Source organism: Schistocerca serialis, chromosome 11, assembly GCF_023864345.2.
Source record: "Schistocerca serialis cubense isolate TAMUIC-IGC-003099 chromosome 11, iqSchSeri2.2, whole genome shotgun sequence".
NCBI classification, from domain to species: Eukaryota; Metazoa; Arthropoda; class Insecta; order Orthoptera; family Acrididae; genus Schistocerca; species Schistocerca serialis.
The window spans coordinates 106,173,024-106,190,310 of record NC_064648.1 but is presented as its reverse complement, the minus strand read 5'-3'; the positions used below and the strand labels follow the sequence as shown (position 1 = coordinate 106,190,310).

The 17,287-nt window shown below is 44.5% G+C and overlaps 1 protein-coding gene across 3 annotated transcripts in view; it reads left to right on the top strand.

Moving 5' to 3' along the window:
- The window catches only part of LOC126427327 (uncharacterized), a 56,519-nt gene that overhangs the window by 4,909 nt on the left and 34,323 nt on the right, over positions 1-17,287 (top strand). Inside the window, exons 1-3 of one of the 3 annotated variants that reach the window (XM_050089638.1) lie at positions 5,005-5,140; positions 5,255-5,676; positions 5,775-5,941. In XM_050089638.1, the coding sequence (XP_049945595.1) occupies positions 5,630-5,676; positions 5,775-5,941 (214 nt within the window). In that variant the 5' untranslated portion in view covers positions 5,005-5,140; positions 5,255-5,629. Of the gene's footprint in view, positions 1-4,884; positions 5,677-5,774; positions 5,942-17,287 lie in introns of those variants that run through there. The other 2 variants (XM_050089636.1, XM_050089637.1) reach the window with 2 other exon arrangements.

The following is a 17,287-nucleotide window of genomic DNA, read 5'->3' as shown; positions in this document are numbered from 1 at the left end:
ATGCACTAACGGTCATATTTCTGCCAACATCTTCAAAATACACTACTGGCCATTAAAATTGCTACACCGCGAAGATGACGTGTTACAGACGCGAAATTTAACCGACAGGAAGAAGATACTGTGATATGCAAATGATTAGCTTTTCAGAGCATTCACACAAGGTTGGCGCCGGTGGCGACACCTACAACGTGCTGACATGAGGAAAGATTCCAACCGATTTTCATACACGAACAGCAGTTGACCGGCGTTGCCTGGTGAAACGTTGTTGTGATGCCTCGTGTAGCGAGGAGAAATGCGTAGCATTACGTTTCCAACTTTGATAAAGGTCGGATTGTAGCCTATCGCAATTGCGATTTATCGTATCGCGACACTGTTGCTCGCGTTGGTAGAGGACCAATGACTGTTGACAGAATATGGAATCGATGGGTTCCGGAGGGTTATACGGAACGCCGTGCTGGATCCCAACGGCCTCGTATCACTAGAAGTCGAGATGACAGGCATGGCTGTAACGGATCGTGCAGCCACGTCTCGATCCCTGAGTCAACAGGTGGGGACGTTTGCAATACAATAACCATCTGCACGAACAGTTCGACGACGTTTGCAGCAGCATGGACTATCAGCTCGGAGACCGTGGCTGCGGTTACCCATGACGCTGCATCACAGACAGGAGCGCCTGCGATGGTGTACTCGACGACGAACCTGGGAGCACGAATAGCAAAACGTCATTTTTTCGGATGAATCCAGGTTCTGTTTACATCATCATGATGGTCGCATACGTGTTTGCCGACATCGCGCTGAACGCACATTGGAAGTGTGTATTCGTCATCGCCATACTGGCGTATCACCTGGCGTGATGGTATGGGGTGCCATTGGTTACACGTCTCGGTCACCTCTTGTTCGCATTGACGGAACTTTGAACAGTGGACATTACATTTCAGATGTCTTACGACCCGTGGCTCTACCTTTCATTCGGTCCCTGCGAAACTCTACATTTCTGCAGGATAATGCACGACCGTATGTTGCTGGTCCCATATGGGCCTTTCTGGATACAGAAAATGTTCGACTGCTGCCCTGGCCAGCACATTCTCCAGATCTCTCACCAACTGAAAACGTCTGGTCAATGGTGGCCGAGCAACTGGCTCGTCACAATACGCCAGTCACTACTCTTGATGAACTGTGGTATCGTGTTGAAGCTGCATGGGCAGCTGTACCTGTACACGCCGTTATTACGGCCAGAGGTGGTTTTTCTGGGTACTGATTTCTCAGGATCTATGCACAGAAATTCCGTGAAAATGTAATCACTGTCAGTTCTAGTATAATCTATTTGTCCAATGAATACCCGTTTATCATCTGCATTTCTTCTTGGTGTAGCAATTTTAATGGCCAGTAGTGTATATTCGTAATTGTTGTTTTCCTATGCCACGAATGATTTTCCAAATACAAAATTACGTTTAGTACCAACTCCTTCAATACGTTTCACTGGAAACGGGAACTGGGGCTCCCTGTCCGACAACGTCGATGAAGTGCCCCACACCTGTTTCAGTACCACGTTCTTTCTATTGCCGTGCACGTATCATCACCACTATACGCCTTTTGTACATTGTTCGCACGACACCACCCATTCCACTGACTCATTTGCAGAAAGGCTAATCCTTCATTCGCCACTTCTTTCTCACTCTGCGAAATTTCTTGGGTTTCTTTCTGACGGAATCTCAACTTCGGCTACTGTTACTGAAGATATAACGCAATGCTTGCTTTGTTTATCGTTGCCATTGCTCTGCTTTGTAACAACACCACTAGCACTGTAGCACTGTCGTGAGTTACTCGTCGACTAAGCAGTTCAGCTACGCTCCGTAGCCTCGTGCTGTCGACAGCATTTGATACCTTCAGTCCCGCCCCCTGTTGGCATCTGCAGCCAGTGTTGTGTTAGCACGGTAGGCAAAATGTGGGGCGTGGAATGACGTTAGATCTGACATGCCAACGCATGTACAGCTTGTGCCTTTACCCTTAGCTAACAGCAAACACGGAAAACAAAATGGGTTATTGGTAGGAGTGAAGCAGGAAATGCAAATGTTGCTTTTACGTCCATTTACATTAACACACCTGGAGGATGCCTTACCTCGGCTTGTTTACGCTTGCCTTAACTCGAGCTGAGGCGGCGGCATCTGATTTTCATAGTTCCCTTCGAAACTTTAAGGTGTTTCATCTAGAGAGGTGTACTCCCGCAATTTCATTATTTCACACTAATTATATTTTTTGCGCTGCTATTTTTTCCGCCAGTATATTACTGGCGATCTATTCCCATCACTCCTGGCTGAAGTAGGAATGCCCACAAACTTCCTCAGAAAGTGAACTTTGGCAATCCCAGGTAATGCTTTCAGTCATACACTTGTTATTTGAACAAGATAAAATATCACACGATAAAAACTAAAGATGCAAAAAAAATGATCTCATACGAGGCAGAATCGAAGTACGATTGTTTCATTACATATATTTATAATCTGCACAACCAGCTCTTTTCTGGGGCTTGTAGAGTTTCCAGACTTATAGAGGTTCCAGGCTGTGGCGAAGTGTGTTCCCACGGCCGGAGAACGCGAGCGGCCCGCGGCGCGAGTCGTCCAGTGCGGGGGTGGGGGCCGTGGCCCGCTGCGTGGGAGGCCAGCCTGCCTGCAGCCAGACACGCAGGTCGGGGAGTACGTGGAGGAGGCGCGCCAGTCGGCCGTAAACACACTTTCGCTTAATCACAATAGTAGTAGTTTCCTTTCCTTACAGTGATAGTCAGGGAAAGTCCCTGAGGCATTGGCAGTAACTGAGGGATTATTCCAGTACGGGAAGCTTCAAATATCGTTACACAGTTGACGGGGACAGGCTCTCGCGAGAATAGATCCCACGTTACGGAGAGCGCCAAGTGAGTCAGTCGGCCCTCAGACACGACGAGGCGGAGGTCTCCGTGTTGGGTCAGGAGCGTGGACTTCCCTCTGTACGAGTCAGTTACGTTCATTGATATCGGGTGTGCATTACTCGAACGTTCGCAGTGGTTAATTACAATAGACATACCGCAATGGCATCCCGATCTTTTGGTTAACAGTAGCAGCTGCCCACAGTCCTATCAGAAGCCACTGTTTCTATGTTTACAGCCCGGTAGCCACACCGACGGCGAGTGACGCCATCAGAATTAGCAGTCTCACTGGGCGGGTACGGAACTTTCAGAATGTTTACCGGCGAGGTCAGCTCACCGCCGAGGTAGCCTCAGCTGGGCTGCCTTAGCGAAGCGGATCTGACGAGTGTAGCTGCGCGGGCTAACCGTCTGTTCCTTCACAGAGACATTACGCTTTGTTCTTTCCTTTTGCTTCATTTTGCAGTCTAACTCACTGAGGGTTTTATCACGCATTTGCTCAAAAAGACGTGAGTCCCTCGTGAGGGAATGAGCATGCAGAATATCTTTTGTGTGTCCAGAGATTCTGCCGTATACTTTCTGGCAGGTGAGAACAGATCAGCGCTTTTTAGTGCAAAGCCACTCTCTGCCACCCAGTGCCTTCATTGCTACTTTATTTGCGGCGAGGAACCGTATGTCAACCGCACTTGCATATCGGTCGACAATTTCAGTTCGATTATTTCAAAAATGATCTCAACATTTGATGAGTACTTAGCTATTAGATTTGTTTTCTCCCTGCTCCGTAAGCGCTGAACGTTCCCACACAAGTACAAAGGGACAGAAGTGCAACTACTGCCTCGGAAGTGTACAGAACAACGAATGGCAGCGCCTCTGCTGCTTACCTAACGAGATACCCCGGGTAAACACGGCTACAGCTAAGAGGAAAATACAGCTCAGAGGCGGATCCCAGAGATTAAAGCGAGAGGAGAGTGGTATGCCGATTACATCATTGGGAATTCCAGCTTTTCTGGCTGCAGTTACTTGACTGTGACGCAGTACTTGGCAGGTAGACTATGATGAGACAGGCTAAGTGTGCGGCGCTCCAGGAGATGAGAGTACAGAATGCCCAGGGTCGTCATTCACGGCCCAGCCTGGACTGGAGATCTGAAGTCACCAGGAAAGGCTCCCACCGGCTGCCGCTCCAGTCCGGAGCGCCCTGCCGCCTGCATCTCAGCTGCCTCTCGGCTAGCTTGGAGTCTCCTCTCCAGCCCCGCACTGCCAGCTCTGACACCAACGTGAGACTGTATCTGCTCTGGCGTTCTGCAAAGATCTATGAGCACGGGTCCATATGTTTTATTCCCAATCTCGCCAATCAAACCAGTTAACGATAAGTGTGATTTTCACTTAAATATTACTGTCTGCGCCTAGCCAGGTACATCGCACGTTCCTGTGGTAGCGGTGCTACCTCTGTCAAGCTGGGGCAGAACAGCATGGCTGACATGCGACATTAAATTATTTTGTTGAAAGGATGTCGAAAATATCGCAAGCGAGCTGCCTCAAGGACTCAGAAATGCAACAGCTGCTATCAGTGTAACCAGTTACGTATTGTATACCGAGTGGCTCCCCGTGAGATGGGCGAGAATGCAACGTGGCATTCTCCGCTCTGCTCAGGGCCTCGATGCACGGATCGTCCACACCGATGCGGCAGTCAGAACTTCGGCTCATACGGAATGACGGCACAGTGTCCAGTGTTGTACTGTCGGCGCAGCTCTTCCCGCTTCCTCGTCAAGGGGAGCCGCACCAGTGGCCGCCGTGCTGACAGTCAGCTGACTTGTTGGCCTTTTGCTTGTAAAAGTGTGCAGCACGCCTCACGCCGTGTCGATTATCGTTGGCTGCAACTCTCTTAGTGTTTCACTTTCAGTAGCTGCTAGTACTGATGAGCATATGAGTAGCCCATGGAAGCTCGTGAGTCAGTCCAGACCTCGAGGTGACTGAAGAACGGTTTGCAGTTTGGTCACCGGACTTCGTAACGTGCTACAGCCGGGAGCAGCCGTCCCCCGCGGTCTCAGGTGCGCGGCGCCTGGAAGACCGCCTCTGGCACTCCGGACTGCTGCCGCCGCCAGCAGGTGGAGCGTTGGAGGGAGGGGGGTGCGCCGCCGCCCTGGCGCAGCTCCGCCGCGTCCCGTATTCTGAATACCGGGAATTCCTCGAGGAGCTCGACTGCCGGATCGCTGACGACTGTATCGACTCCCGCTGTGTACCGAGGTATGTAGACCACTCGACGCCATTACTACTAACCGTACAACAAATTATTTCCTTAAATTTATTCTCAATGCTGTCACCTACTTTTCCTATTTTGCGATACTATCTGTCAATAAGGGCACATTTGTGAGACCCAAAGAGGAAGCGCGCTAATACCTTCTGCCGCCGCCTCTTCTGTTGACACTTTCCACCGAGCAGTCACCAAATGGCACAGGAGAGACATGGCAGCGTCTTGAAAACGTGGTATTATAGTGGAAGTGCTGACCGTGATTATGGCGCCATGGAGCAGACGGTGAGCCATGTTGTGGGGGAGCGCCCACTCCATGCCTTTGAAGGCGGTCTGCTGCGCTTGTCCAATCATAGTTCTGGCTGCATGTTTGTATGTGAATTCTTGTACTTCATCAGAAACGATCAGTTCACCAGAATATGTAAGCAGACTCGCATACCAGCCGTAATGTAAGCCATAATTCCTGACACCTCGATTCGTCTCTAATGGGCTGGCGACCTCTATCAATGGGAAACGTGAAAGCTGGAGAAGGGCAAGTTGAGTTTAGTTTTCACTATTCTATTCTACAAAATACAGTCAAGTTTCAGAATATCATCTGTCACATAAGCTGACTCCATTTTATTTTGAAAGGTTGAACAACATGGAATGGAACATGACAACGCTGCAAACGGATGATCTGAGGCATCATATCCTGTCCCAGTCAGCGTATGCTGTTCGACGCATCACAAAAGCCATGGTCGGCAGGGTGAATTGTGAGTGGTGGCGTCAAGTTGAGTTTGAATGGAGGAATAAACGTGGTGAGTATATTATTTGGAAGTTCGTTATTGTTAAATAAAGCGCAATGTGCTCATTTAGGTATTCTATAAAAACTCTCGTCGAAGTTAATCAACACATGGTGATGGAGTTGCACCACATTTGAAAATTCTGTCCTAATTAAAGTGCACAGAAATAAAAGCATAAGAACTAAATAATAATCACACTGAAGAAAAGAAACAGTTATCTAATCACAACCGATTTCATCTAACAAGAGAAGATCACCAACCTGGTCTCATATACAAAACGCACAGTTGCAAGGTGTGAGCCCCAGCTGTCTATGTCGCGCGGAGATATGGGCCACGATTATGACTGTATGCAGTTAAGACCTTCTGAACACATAGCTTTTCATCGCTCGTGTACCACCTGTTTCTGGTACGCTCCGCTGCGTTCGCCCATTGTCAGAGCTCGAACTACTGTGCGGTACGATGAGTAAGAGGTTCGCGTTTATAGTGCCGGTGAACCGGCAAGCTATAGTGTGGCACCTCCAGGAGCAGTATACAGTGACGGTCAAATTGCCACGTTTAAACGTCAAAGCTCGCGACAGTTGTGACCGGTAAGCGTCGTTATATGTGGCTATTCGACTTACACGAGGCAAAAGAAACTCTATGGACGTTTCTTTGTGCTACTATTTGTACCTTGCGATTTAGTTGCGGCAGTCATACAGAAGACCCGTTACATGGAGAGAAGAATAGTTGATTGACGTTAGACTATTCTTTATGAGAGGATGGTGGTCACAATGATGACGATACCCTTTCACCACGATCATTTTCGTCGAACAACTTCATTGGCACAATGCGACGGAGACGTAAAATCACGAACTGACTGCTTAGGAAGCTTGCTTTGAAGAGGTAATATTGTCAGATTTTACCTTGCCTCTGTCCGTAACAGAGATCTGTGTGTGTGTGTGTGTGTGTGTGTGTATGTGTGTGTGTGTGTGTGTGCGCGTGTGTTTTATATAAAACTGCTGCAAAATTTGTCCTAAGATATTGCTTAATAGTGTTGACCATATATGCGCTTGGCATTGAAGTACTATCTGCTCATATTGCTTACCCGTTTTTCATGTTAAATCACATGTGTTCTAGTTGAAGAACAAAGTTTCGAAACACATGGGCCAGTCGTGACCGGCTCCACACACGTCTTCCCACACTTGCGACATGAAGCGGGTATGAGGGCTCTGGACGTCACCCCGCTGCACAGTACTCTGCACTCGTGCATCAGGCAGCTGCAGTGGGGCGGAGCCAGTGGCAGGCAACCTGCACCTACAGAACTTTAAGGACTCTGCATTCAAGACGTCTAAAATGAGTATTATCTTAAGTATGGCCATTTATTTTAAGAGGGGGCGGGTGTTTGCTGTGTAGGATTGAGATCTCGCAAGTGTACGTTTTTCTCCTTACAAAACAAGGTCGAGTTAGTTATGTTTATGTGGAAGGTTACAAGTAATAAACGTGAAGGTTGAGGACAGATTTCATTCGATGTCAGATAAGGAGAGATCATGCTGACACAGGAGTAGAGCACACCGCCTCTAGCCTCGACAAGGGCCTGAGTTGGCCGACAAGGAGAGTCCACGAGTCTCTCCAGTTGTGTCGTGTTCAGCTGACGTCACTCAACAGGTCCCGTAGAGCCGCCAGATCGCAGCGACGTTGAGACCGCCGCTGTCCACACGCTGGAGCCAGACATTTCCTGTGAGGCTGAGACCGGATGGCTTAGCGGGCATGTTGGGATGCGGCAGGACGGCTGTGGTCGTCCAGCCAGGAGCGTGTCCACGCGGTCTGTGAACACGGCTGCTGTCTTGGGAGCGTCCCCAGGGCACTCAGAATGAAGGTGGAGCGCAGGTCCGGATTAAAAAATCACTATGCGATGTGATGCGATCTAGACTGCTCGCTCACTAAACTTCAGCACAGATCTCTGACACGTGACGTTTTAAGACTCCCGTTCATTGTCGTTGCGATAAAGGTGACAATGCAGGAGGGTACTGTAACTTTCACGAAATTTTTAGACCTTTAATGCCATACGCTACAGAGCGTACGGGGATCCACTGCACGATGCCAACCCCAGCAGAACAGACACTAAGAGTCGCAAGAAACGACAGAGCCCGTGTCCTTAGAAATAGTGTAAAGTGCGTTATAAAAAGTAGTGGAATTTGGCACATTGTGTACATTTATTTACTTCCTTATGCGTTTATTCCACCTGATAAAATTAAGGCATTTGTGCACTCTCTTACATATAACCTGACATCTCAGTAAGTCAACATTACGACATGCGAAGTACACGAGCAGCACACGGTAGTGATAATTATACTACTTCTGCTAATAACAACAACAACAACAATGGAGACACATAAGGACACGCGTTTCTCTTGATGGTACATGCACAACTGTTGATACACATCCCAGTCATAAAAACAACTGCTGATGTACAATTTTGCAACTGTAGCAGGTATTATCACTCATGACAGAAATTAATGTATGGGGTTTCATAAACTCCACATGTTATGCTTTATATCAGAATACACATACTACAAAAATTGTAGCTCTGCCTCTTTAAGTTGACTTAGATGTAAAACAGTGAAACTGTTTCAAACTGTGGATGCATTACTTTTACATGTTTGTTCGCCTTTCTTTTAACAAATTACATGATAAAAATATCAAAACTTTACGTATTGCTATTACATAACATTATTGCTTCAGTACAAACAGTCATGACTGCACACGACGTTTGACCTTGGAACGGAGTGGAAGAGAGGGGAGTCCGTTTCTCTCTCCCTCTGTCGCTCTTTGTTTTAACTCGCAACCGTCGATAGCTATAGAAAACTCTCGCTTCCCCACAGGAGGTATGCTTCGAAAAGGATCGAGGCACAGGAAAGTTCCATCTGAGGTTACGTCCTGGTGAGGCTCTTGTTAATACTCGTACTTCTGTATTTATGGGAAGAATTTTCCGATTATCTACGTCTATAAGTCGAAATCTATCGTTTTGTAAATCCTGCTCGTAGTTTGTCTGGCACGTGTAGGGCCAGATATAAGCTCAGATCTCAATTGAATTGCGATGAAGAGTGGATAGGAGTTTAAGAGAATTGTCTGGAAGAATAAATGCGGGAAGGAGTGGGACACTGAAGTGGAGGGCATTCATGAAATGCCTCTGAATTCCTCTTGGGCTGTAGATACTACGTTGATGAATACCACACAGGCAGTTCATTTGAACAGGAATGGACATCTATGAAAAGGGCATCACCGAAGTTGGACAAACAAATAACTGGCAACCAATGCTGGACAATCGCAATAAAGTCATGAGAGGTTCAATTGAATATTTTATTAGAGCATGTTACGCGTTTCGGGATTACACCCATTTTCAGACATATGTTACCAACAAGTACAAAACATAAGCGAACAGCATACTCAACACGTCTCAACGTTACATAAAATGAGATGTGATCATGTGAGTTACATACCGCAAACTTCAACTCCTTCCTACCCAACCAGGCGTACAGCCTTGACAATTCAAAGAAAGTGTCGAATAATATATGACTGCGGCTCGAGCAGTCTTGAAGCAGAGCCTATACTGACGCTAAACAAGTCAACCAGCAGCGAAGTGCCCTCGGTAGGGGGTGCTGTATGGTTTACATGTAATTTAAGATTAATAGACTCATCATATAAATCTAACAGGGTGTAATTACGACTAGCAGTCGGAATGGTACTTCTGTACACGTTAACACTAAAAGTTTCTTAATTTTTTTTTTAAATCCAAATTTTTTTTACATTGCCATACTATGCCTATAACCAGTAGTGGCACTAAACACAGCTCAAACCATATGTCAATATAAAATAAATAATAGGGAGAGGGGGGGGGGGAGTTCCTTGGTGAATAAACCTTTCAACCTCTCAAATCTCTAAAAGAATACCACCAAATTAAATATAACCAACATTATCCATCATAAACTAAAACCTTGTGATCAGCTCGCGTACACAAACGTCTTAGGCGGCATCTGTTATAGCCAACGGCAACCACATCGGCGGAAGCCATCCGCCTATCGAGTTACAGCCAAGTGATACTCATGGGCCATGATTCCCCAAACAGAAGCCTTCAGACAGCAACTTACACCCCTCTACCACATGGAAAAAGTTTAATGGTGAGGGGAAGAGCATTTTCATAAAATCGCAAAAGATACGTGGGCTATACCTCATACATTCCTTATATAAACTAGTGGCACGACAACTGCTCGAGTCCTACATATGCTATCCGGATACCGGAGAGATATAGATTTTTAAAAAACACAAAACATTAAAAGTGTTAAAACTTTAGTCTAAAATCAATAAAATAAACCATGGTGTCACCAAAGAACACCCAAAGGCCAAGGTGGTGAACAAATCTGTAAATGCCAATCTATATGCCCATCTAACTTTCCCTGTATGACGTTAAACTAGCCAATCACTACGCAAAAAACATAGCTTATCATAACGGTACGTGGACAGAACACCACCAGCTCCTATAAAATACACAATCATACTTCTAATGAGGGGATAATAGATACCAAGTTCAAAATAGTATCCGTTCAAACAAGCCAGAAAACCAGTTGTTCCCACCGGAAGCCTGTTTCTTAAATACTGGGTGTGCAGCGTGCTGTATACGCGTGTAGATCTCTAGATCTTCAGAGTTATCTAAAATCTTCCCTTCAGGTTATAAATGCTGAATTCTTAGGCTATCTTGTATCAGGGCCCGCTTTTGGCCAGTCTCCCTCATATGGCAGCCCAGCCCACTATTATTACTATAGTTATGTTCTCTAAACCTTGTGGCAAAATCCCTACCCGTCTGGCTAATGTATGTCCCAGCACATCCCCCACACTTAAATTCGTATATACCGGATTTCTTAAACTTATCTGTTTTCCCTTCGTCCTTATGTAGTAATATTCCCCCAACTTCTTTTTTGTATGGAAGCCTACGCGAACGCCAGCCTCCCTAAATGCTCTAGTTATTTTTTGGCAACATGGTCCAACATATTCCATTGACACAAACTTACTATTTAATTTTTGGCGGCCTGACTGCCGCGTCCTGTTAAGAATTTTAGCTCCAGACTCTCGCATAAATTTTTCCTAGCACCCGTTAGCCCGTCGTAATTACACCCTGTTAGATTTATATTCGGAATATATTATTATTGAATAACTTGTGAATGCAGCGCCCCGACACTTTCGTTGCGTTGTCAAGACTGTACGCCTGGTAGGGAAGGAAGGAGTTCAAGGTTGAGGTATGTAACTCATATGACCAGATCTCATTTTATGTAACGTTGAGATGTGTTGAGTGTGCTGTTCACTTATGTTTTGTACTTGTTTATAACATATGTCTGAAGATGGGTGTAATCCCGAAACGCGTAACATGTTCTAATAAAAGATTCAATTGAACATCTCATGACTTTATTGCGATTGTACAGCATTGGTGGCCAATTATTAATATAAAAATTATCGCAGGCCTCAGACGGGATTTTATGTCCTATATATCAAACAAAGATAGATATAAGGAGCTAACGGAAAAGAAACCTTGGCAAACAGAAAAAACACTGCAACTGATCGGTAAATGTAGAAGATGCACAAACGTTCAGAGGAACACAGGAATACAGCAGTATAAGTCACTTGGGGACGAAGTAAGTAGGGGTAGATGTGAAACCAAAGCGAAATGGCTGTTGGAAAAATGTGAAGAGAAAGAATAACACATGGGCGTCTGAAAGATTTATTCATTGTACAGATTACTCAAAAGAACATTTGACGTAATCTTTAGGAGTGCATCAGGAATTCCACTGTCAAATGCAAAGGAGAGTGCAGGTAGGTGGAGAGAGTAAACTGAAGGCATCTACGAGGGGAAAGACCCGTCTGATGACTTGACAGAAGAAGAAATGAGAATCACAACGGAAGACACTGGAGATCCCACATAAGAGTTGAGTTGAGTTGTTTGGGGAAGGAGACCAGACAGCGAGGTCATCGGTCTCATCGGATTAGGGAAGGATGGGGAAGGAAGTCTGCCGTGCCCTTTGAAAGGAACCATCCCGGCGTTTGCCTGGAGCGATTTAGGGAAATCACGGAAAACCTAAATCAGGATGGCCGGACGCGGGATTGAACCGTCGTCCTCCCGAATGCGAGTCCAGTGTCTAACCACTGCGCCACCTCGCTCGGCAACCACACATAAGAGTCAGAGCTTAACACAGCTTTTGAAGGCAGAAGCGATAGGTAACATACCTTCGGAGTTTCCGAAATCATTGGCGAAAGTGTCAACCAAGAACTACTTAAGTTGGCGTCTAGAATATACGAGAATGGCGCTATACCATTAGATACAACGCTGAAGATATAAGCAGATACTTGCGAGACCTATCACACAATGAGCTTAACACCTCATGTCGACAGGAATAATATATACAGCGGAATGGAAAAGATAATAGAGGATATGATAGATCACGATCATTTTGACTGTCAGAAGGCTAATAGCACAAGAGAGCGGCACGTCTGACATTGTAACTGATGAGGGAAGCAAAACTTGGAAAATAAAATGGACACATTCACAGGCCCTGTAGAACTAGACAAAGCATCCGGAAATGTAAAATTCTGCAAAATGTTCGAAATATTGAGCAAAATAAGAGTAAGTTGCAAAGAAAGACGGGTAATACGTACAAGAACCAAGAGGGAACAATAAGGTTGCATAACCAAGAACAAAATGCTGTCCCATCGTCCTACCAAAGTATTTGGTATGTTCCATTCTTCACCGATTCTGCTGAGAACCTCATCATTTCTTTTCTTATCAGTCAATCTAATTTTCGACATTCTTCTCTAGCACCACATATCAAACGCTTCAGTTCTCTTCTGTTCCGGTTTTCCCACTGTCCATGATTCACTTTCATAGAATACTGTGCTCCAGACTTACACTATGAGTTACTCGAATTCCAACTAAATCCGACATTTAATTGGATGGATAAAAAAAACTACTCACCAAGCGGCAGCAGAGCACACACATAAAAGACTGTTGTGACTGACAAGCTTTCTGGCCAGTGGCTCCTTCTTTAGGTGGGAGGGTTGAAAGGGAAGGAAGAAGGGTGATGGAAAAGGACTGAAGAGGTCTACGAAAAGGGGTAGATTTTGGGAAAGTCACCCAGAACCGCAGGTCAGGGGAGACTTACCGTACGAGATGAGAAGGGAAGACTAATTGTTGGGGACTGCATCGGACGAGATTTGAAAACCTAAGAGCTTAAAGGTAGAAGACGAGGTTATGTACGACAGAGATTACTGCTAAGACATTTATCATAAGTTATAAAGAGTAAGAAGCTAAGTGCATTGTACATAACAGAGGTGGGATGGGGCGGTGAAAAATAGATGGGAAAGACAATGAAAGATGCAGGAAACTGAAATGGAGTGAAGCAAAGAGCAGTTACACTGATAAAAAGCTGAGCGGCGAGAACCAAGGACATGTTGTAGAGCTAGTTCCCACCTACGGAGTTGTGGGAAACTGGTGTCTGGGGGAAGATCCAGATGGTGAAACAGGCACCGAGGTCACGAATGTCATGCTGTAGAGCACGCTCTGCCACAGGATATTGTGAGTTGGCAGTGTATACCCTCACCCTATACCCATTCATCCTAACTGATAATCTGATGGTAGTCATGCCTATGTATAAGGCTGAACAGTGTTATAATAGCTGGTATATGACTTGTGTCGTTTCGCAGCTGGCTCTCCCTTTGATAGAATATGTTTTGCCAGTTACAGGGCTATTATAGGTGGTGATAAGAGGACACACTCTTATTAACTTGTGATCACTGTTTTAGCAGTAATCTCTGTGTTTCATGTTACGCTGTGTTCCACCTTTAAGCTTTCAGGTTTCCAAATCCCGTCCGATGCAGTCCCCAACAATCAGTCTTTCCTTCTCATCTTGTTCGGTAAGACTCCCTGACCCGCTGTTCTGGGTGACTTTCCCAAAATCTACCCCTTTTTCTAGACTTCTTCAGTCCTTTTCCTTCACCCTTCTTCTTTCCCCTTCAACCCTTCTGCCTGAACGAGGAGCCACTGGTTCTGAAAGCTTGCCAATCACAACAGTCTTTCATGTGTGTTCTTCCGCTGCTTCGTGAGTAGATTCTTTTATCTATGCTATTAAATAATTTTATCAGTAATTGTTTGTTTTCGATGTTACAAAACTGACATTTGATGTTAGTTGACTTCGTTCGGCCAGGAACATCCTCTTTGAATGTTCTTCTCTACTTTTTATGTTCTCTTTAACTTGTCCATTACGAGTTACTTTATTCTCAAGGTAGCAGAATTCTTTCAGTTGGTCTAGATCCTCGTCTACAGTTCTGACCTTAAGTTGAACACTGATCCCATTTCTGCTAGACTTCATTAATTTAGTCTTTCTTCGGTTTAGAGTTAATTCATAGAGTGTACCCATTAGATTGTTCATTCTATTCAACACCTCCTACAATTACCTTTCTCATCCACTGAGAACAGCACTGACATCAGCTATTCCTGTCATTGATAGCCTTTCAATGCGAATTTTAATTCCATTTCTGAAGCTCTCATTCCTTCTTCGATGTACAGATTGAATGGTAGGGGCGATTACATGTATGTCTTTCACCTTTCCTAATTTGAGCTGTTATTAGTCTTCCTATTTTATCCTCTAGTTCGATGTACATATTGCACGTAACCCTTCTTTTGCTAGAGGTTACACCCATTTTCCTGAGAGTTTCGGAAATCCTGCATCATTTTAAATTATTGTAGGATTTTTATCTAACTACAAATCCTACGGACGTTTCTTGATTTGTCCTTAAGTCTCGCTTTAATCATCAATCGCCGACCCAGAAGTCCTTCTCTGATGCCTTTACCTTTCCTAAAACCAAATGGATCGTAATCTAGCACTTCCTCAATCTTCTTTTTCCTCTTATACACATATTCTTGTCAGCAACTTGAGTGTGAGAGCACTTTAGGTAATTATGCAGATGTCCTCGCACTTATGTGCCCTTGCAACATACAAAACTATGTGAATGATATTTTCAAGAGATACTGATTGTTTATCTCGAGAACCAATTTGAATAATAATTTGGCTTCCAAATTTCTTAAGAATTTTCGAAATTCCTAAGAACTGTTCCATATGCCTTCCACATGACTTGATCGCGAGTCTTCCTAACCCCTGTTTGTTTCTGTGGGCTGCAGAGCTAGGCATCTCGACGGCCGCTGCTTCCCGTGATGTCTCACGAGGCCACCTGAGGACAGAGCAGCGTCGACCTGACAGCCACAGGCAAAAGCGACTCCCGCCGCTGAACACCACAGAGCGCCCTACACTATGCTGCTTGTGGTGTGGTGCCAGTGGTAGCCACAGATCTCAACCCAGGTTACATCGGTCTGTCTGTGATGGCTGGTGAACTTCTCAGCACTCTGTTGTCTCCACCCCAACCCGTGGCTATATATTCAGCAGTCGTTGCCCTACAGCCAGATGCCAGTGTAATGTGTCGGTACGATGCTCTCAAGTCCCTCATGCCGATGATTCGTTTTTTTACAGAGACATAAAGATGCACGTTCCTTGGACTTTCTCTTTTGCCCGCATCTCGTGGTCGTGCGGTAGCGTTCTCGCTTCCCACGCCCGGGTTCCCGGGTTCGATTCCCGGCGGGGTCAGGGATTTTCTCTGCCTCGTGATGGCTGGGTGCTGTGTGATGGCCTTAGGTTAGTTAGGTTTAAGTAGTTCTAAGTTCTAGGGGACTGATGACCATAGATGTTAAGTCCCATAGTGCTCAGAGCCATTTTGAACTTTCTCTTTTGCGATTTGCCGCTGAGTAATCCCAATAGCATTTGGAACACAATAAACATCGTGTACACACATCATTCTCCACCTGTGGGACTGTCTTTTCTGTACTGAAAATAAGCTCGCATAAGGATGAAATGCGAAAAATTTCGCACAGGCATAAAAATAATGCAGTATTTTTCTTAAAGACGTCGTATCTGCCATTAACTGTAACATTATTTGTTTCCACGGCCACAGTTCGATCCTATGCCCTTTATACAGGTCTACAGTAATAACCGAAAAATGAAGGGCAGATGGCATGTATAGAACGCCACTATCCTCCCATACATGAGGCAGTTATATTACAAAAAATGCTAAAAACAGCACATCACTTACATTGGGCCACTGGGGGTGTCAAAATTTACGAATCTTCTGACGTGTGTATATCTCACTGTTGTCTCTGTATGTTGAGTCTCCGAACTCAGAGTGTACATCAACTTTAGATGAGCGTAAGGATCATAGTTATGGTATAAGAAAAATTTATTGTTACTGATGTTAACTTCACTAACATGATTCCCCTCAAATCACTGTTCATGTTGTTCATATGACAACTGAGGCGGTTGGTGGGGAACATATTCACAAGTCGTTTCTTCTTTGTTCTTAGCAGTGATTATACATCCCACAGTAAAGGTTTTACATCAGAGTATCTTAAAATCGTGTTTACATTCGTTAACTGAATTTGCCATTCTGTTTACGATACAATCATTTGATGTAAATAAATAAGATAAGACATTTCTTTATTATGATAGGGCGTAATAGTACATATGGTATCCATCGTCAAAGGTTTACAGTAGCTTGGCTGTCATGAAACCATGGTAATAATAATCGTGTATATATATATATCATTTTATATATGTATTCTTTGTACCATATTAACATCACAAAGGCATAAATCGCATTCACAACAACTTACGTACATGAATTGATCCACTGGACAAATAAAAAGAAAAATGAGTACAAAAAGTGAGATAAAAACATGTGATGGGATACTTGTCACGAATTACAGAACATTATGTGTATCACAATGTGATTGTAAAATGTACTGTTAACATGTAAGGTACTGTACCAGTACAAATGTAGTCATACATTTCCATGGTCCTTAGAACGTTTAGGCCGAGAATGGCTTTTTCAGCTACGCTTGCAAAACACCTTATTAATTTTTTTGCTGAATTATTAAAATATATTACTTATGTTAAAATAAATACAACCTAATTACAAAAACGTGTATGAGTGGACATAATTCTTCCTCATTTCCATATATATCATAAAACTCACGGGAAACGTCGTAAAGACAACTCATATTATAAAACCAGCATAGACACGATCCTGTGCAAATAGTTACGTCCTATGTTTGTCAGTAAGTCAAAGTCAAATAGCCAAACTATACATCCTCGTTAATGTTACTTTCTATTATTAGCACATAAAACTGACTGGAATTCATCTCAAGATCTCTTATTTCTTAAATCTGTCTTATTGTTGGGCAAGCCGTGTGGGTGATTTTTGAAATAGTTGTATATTTCCACTTCTTCAGGTATT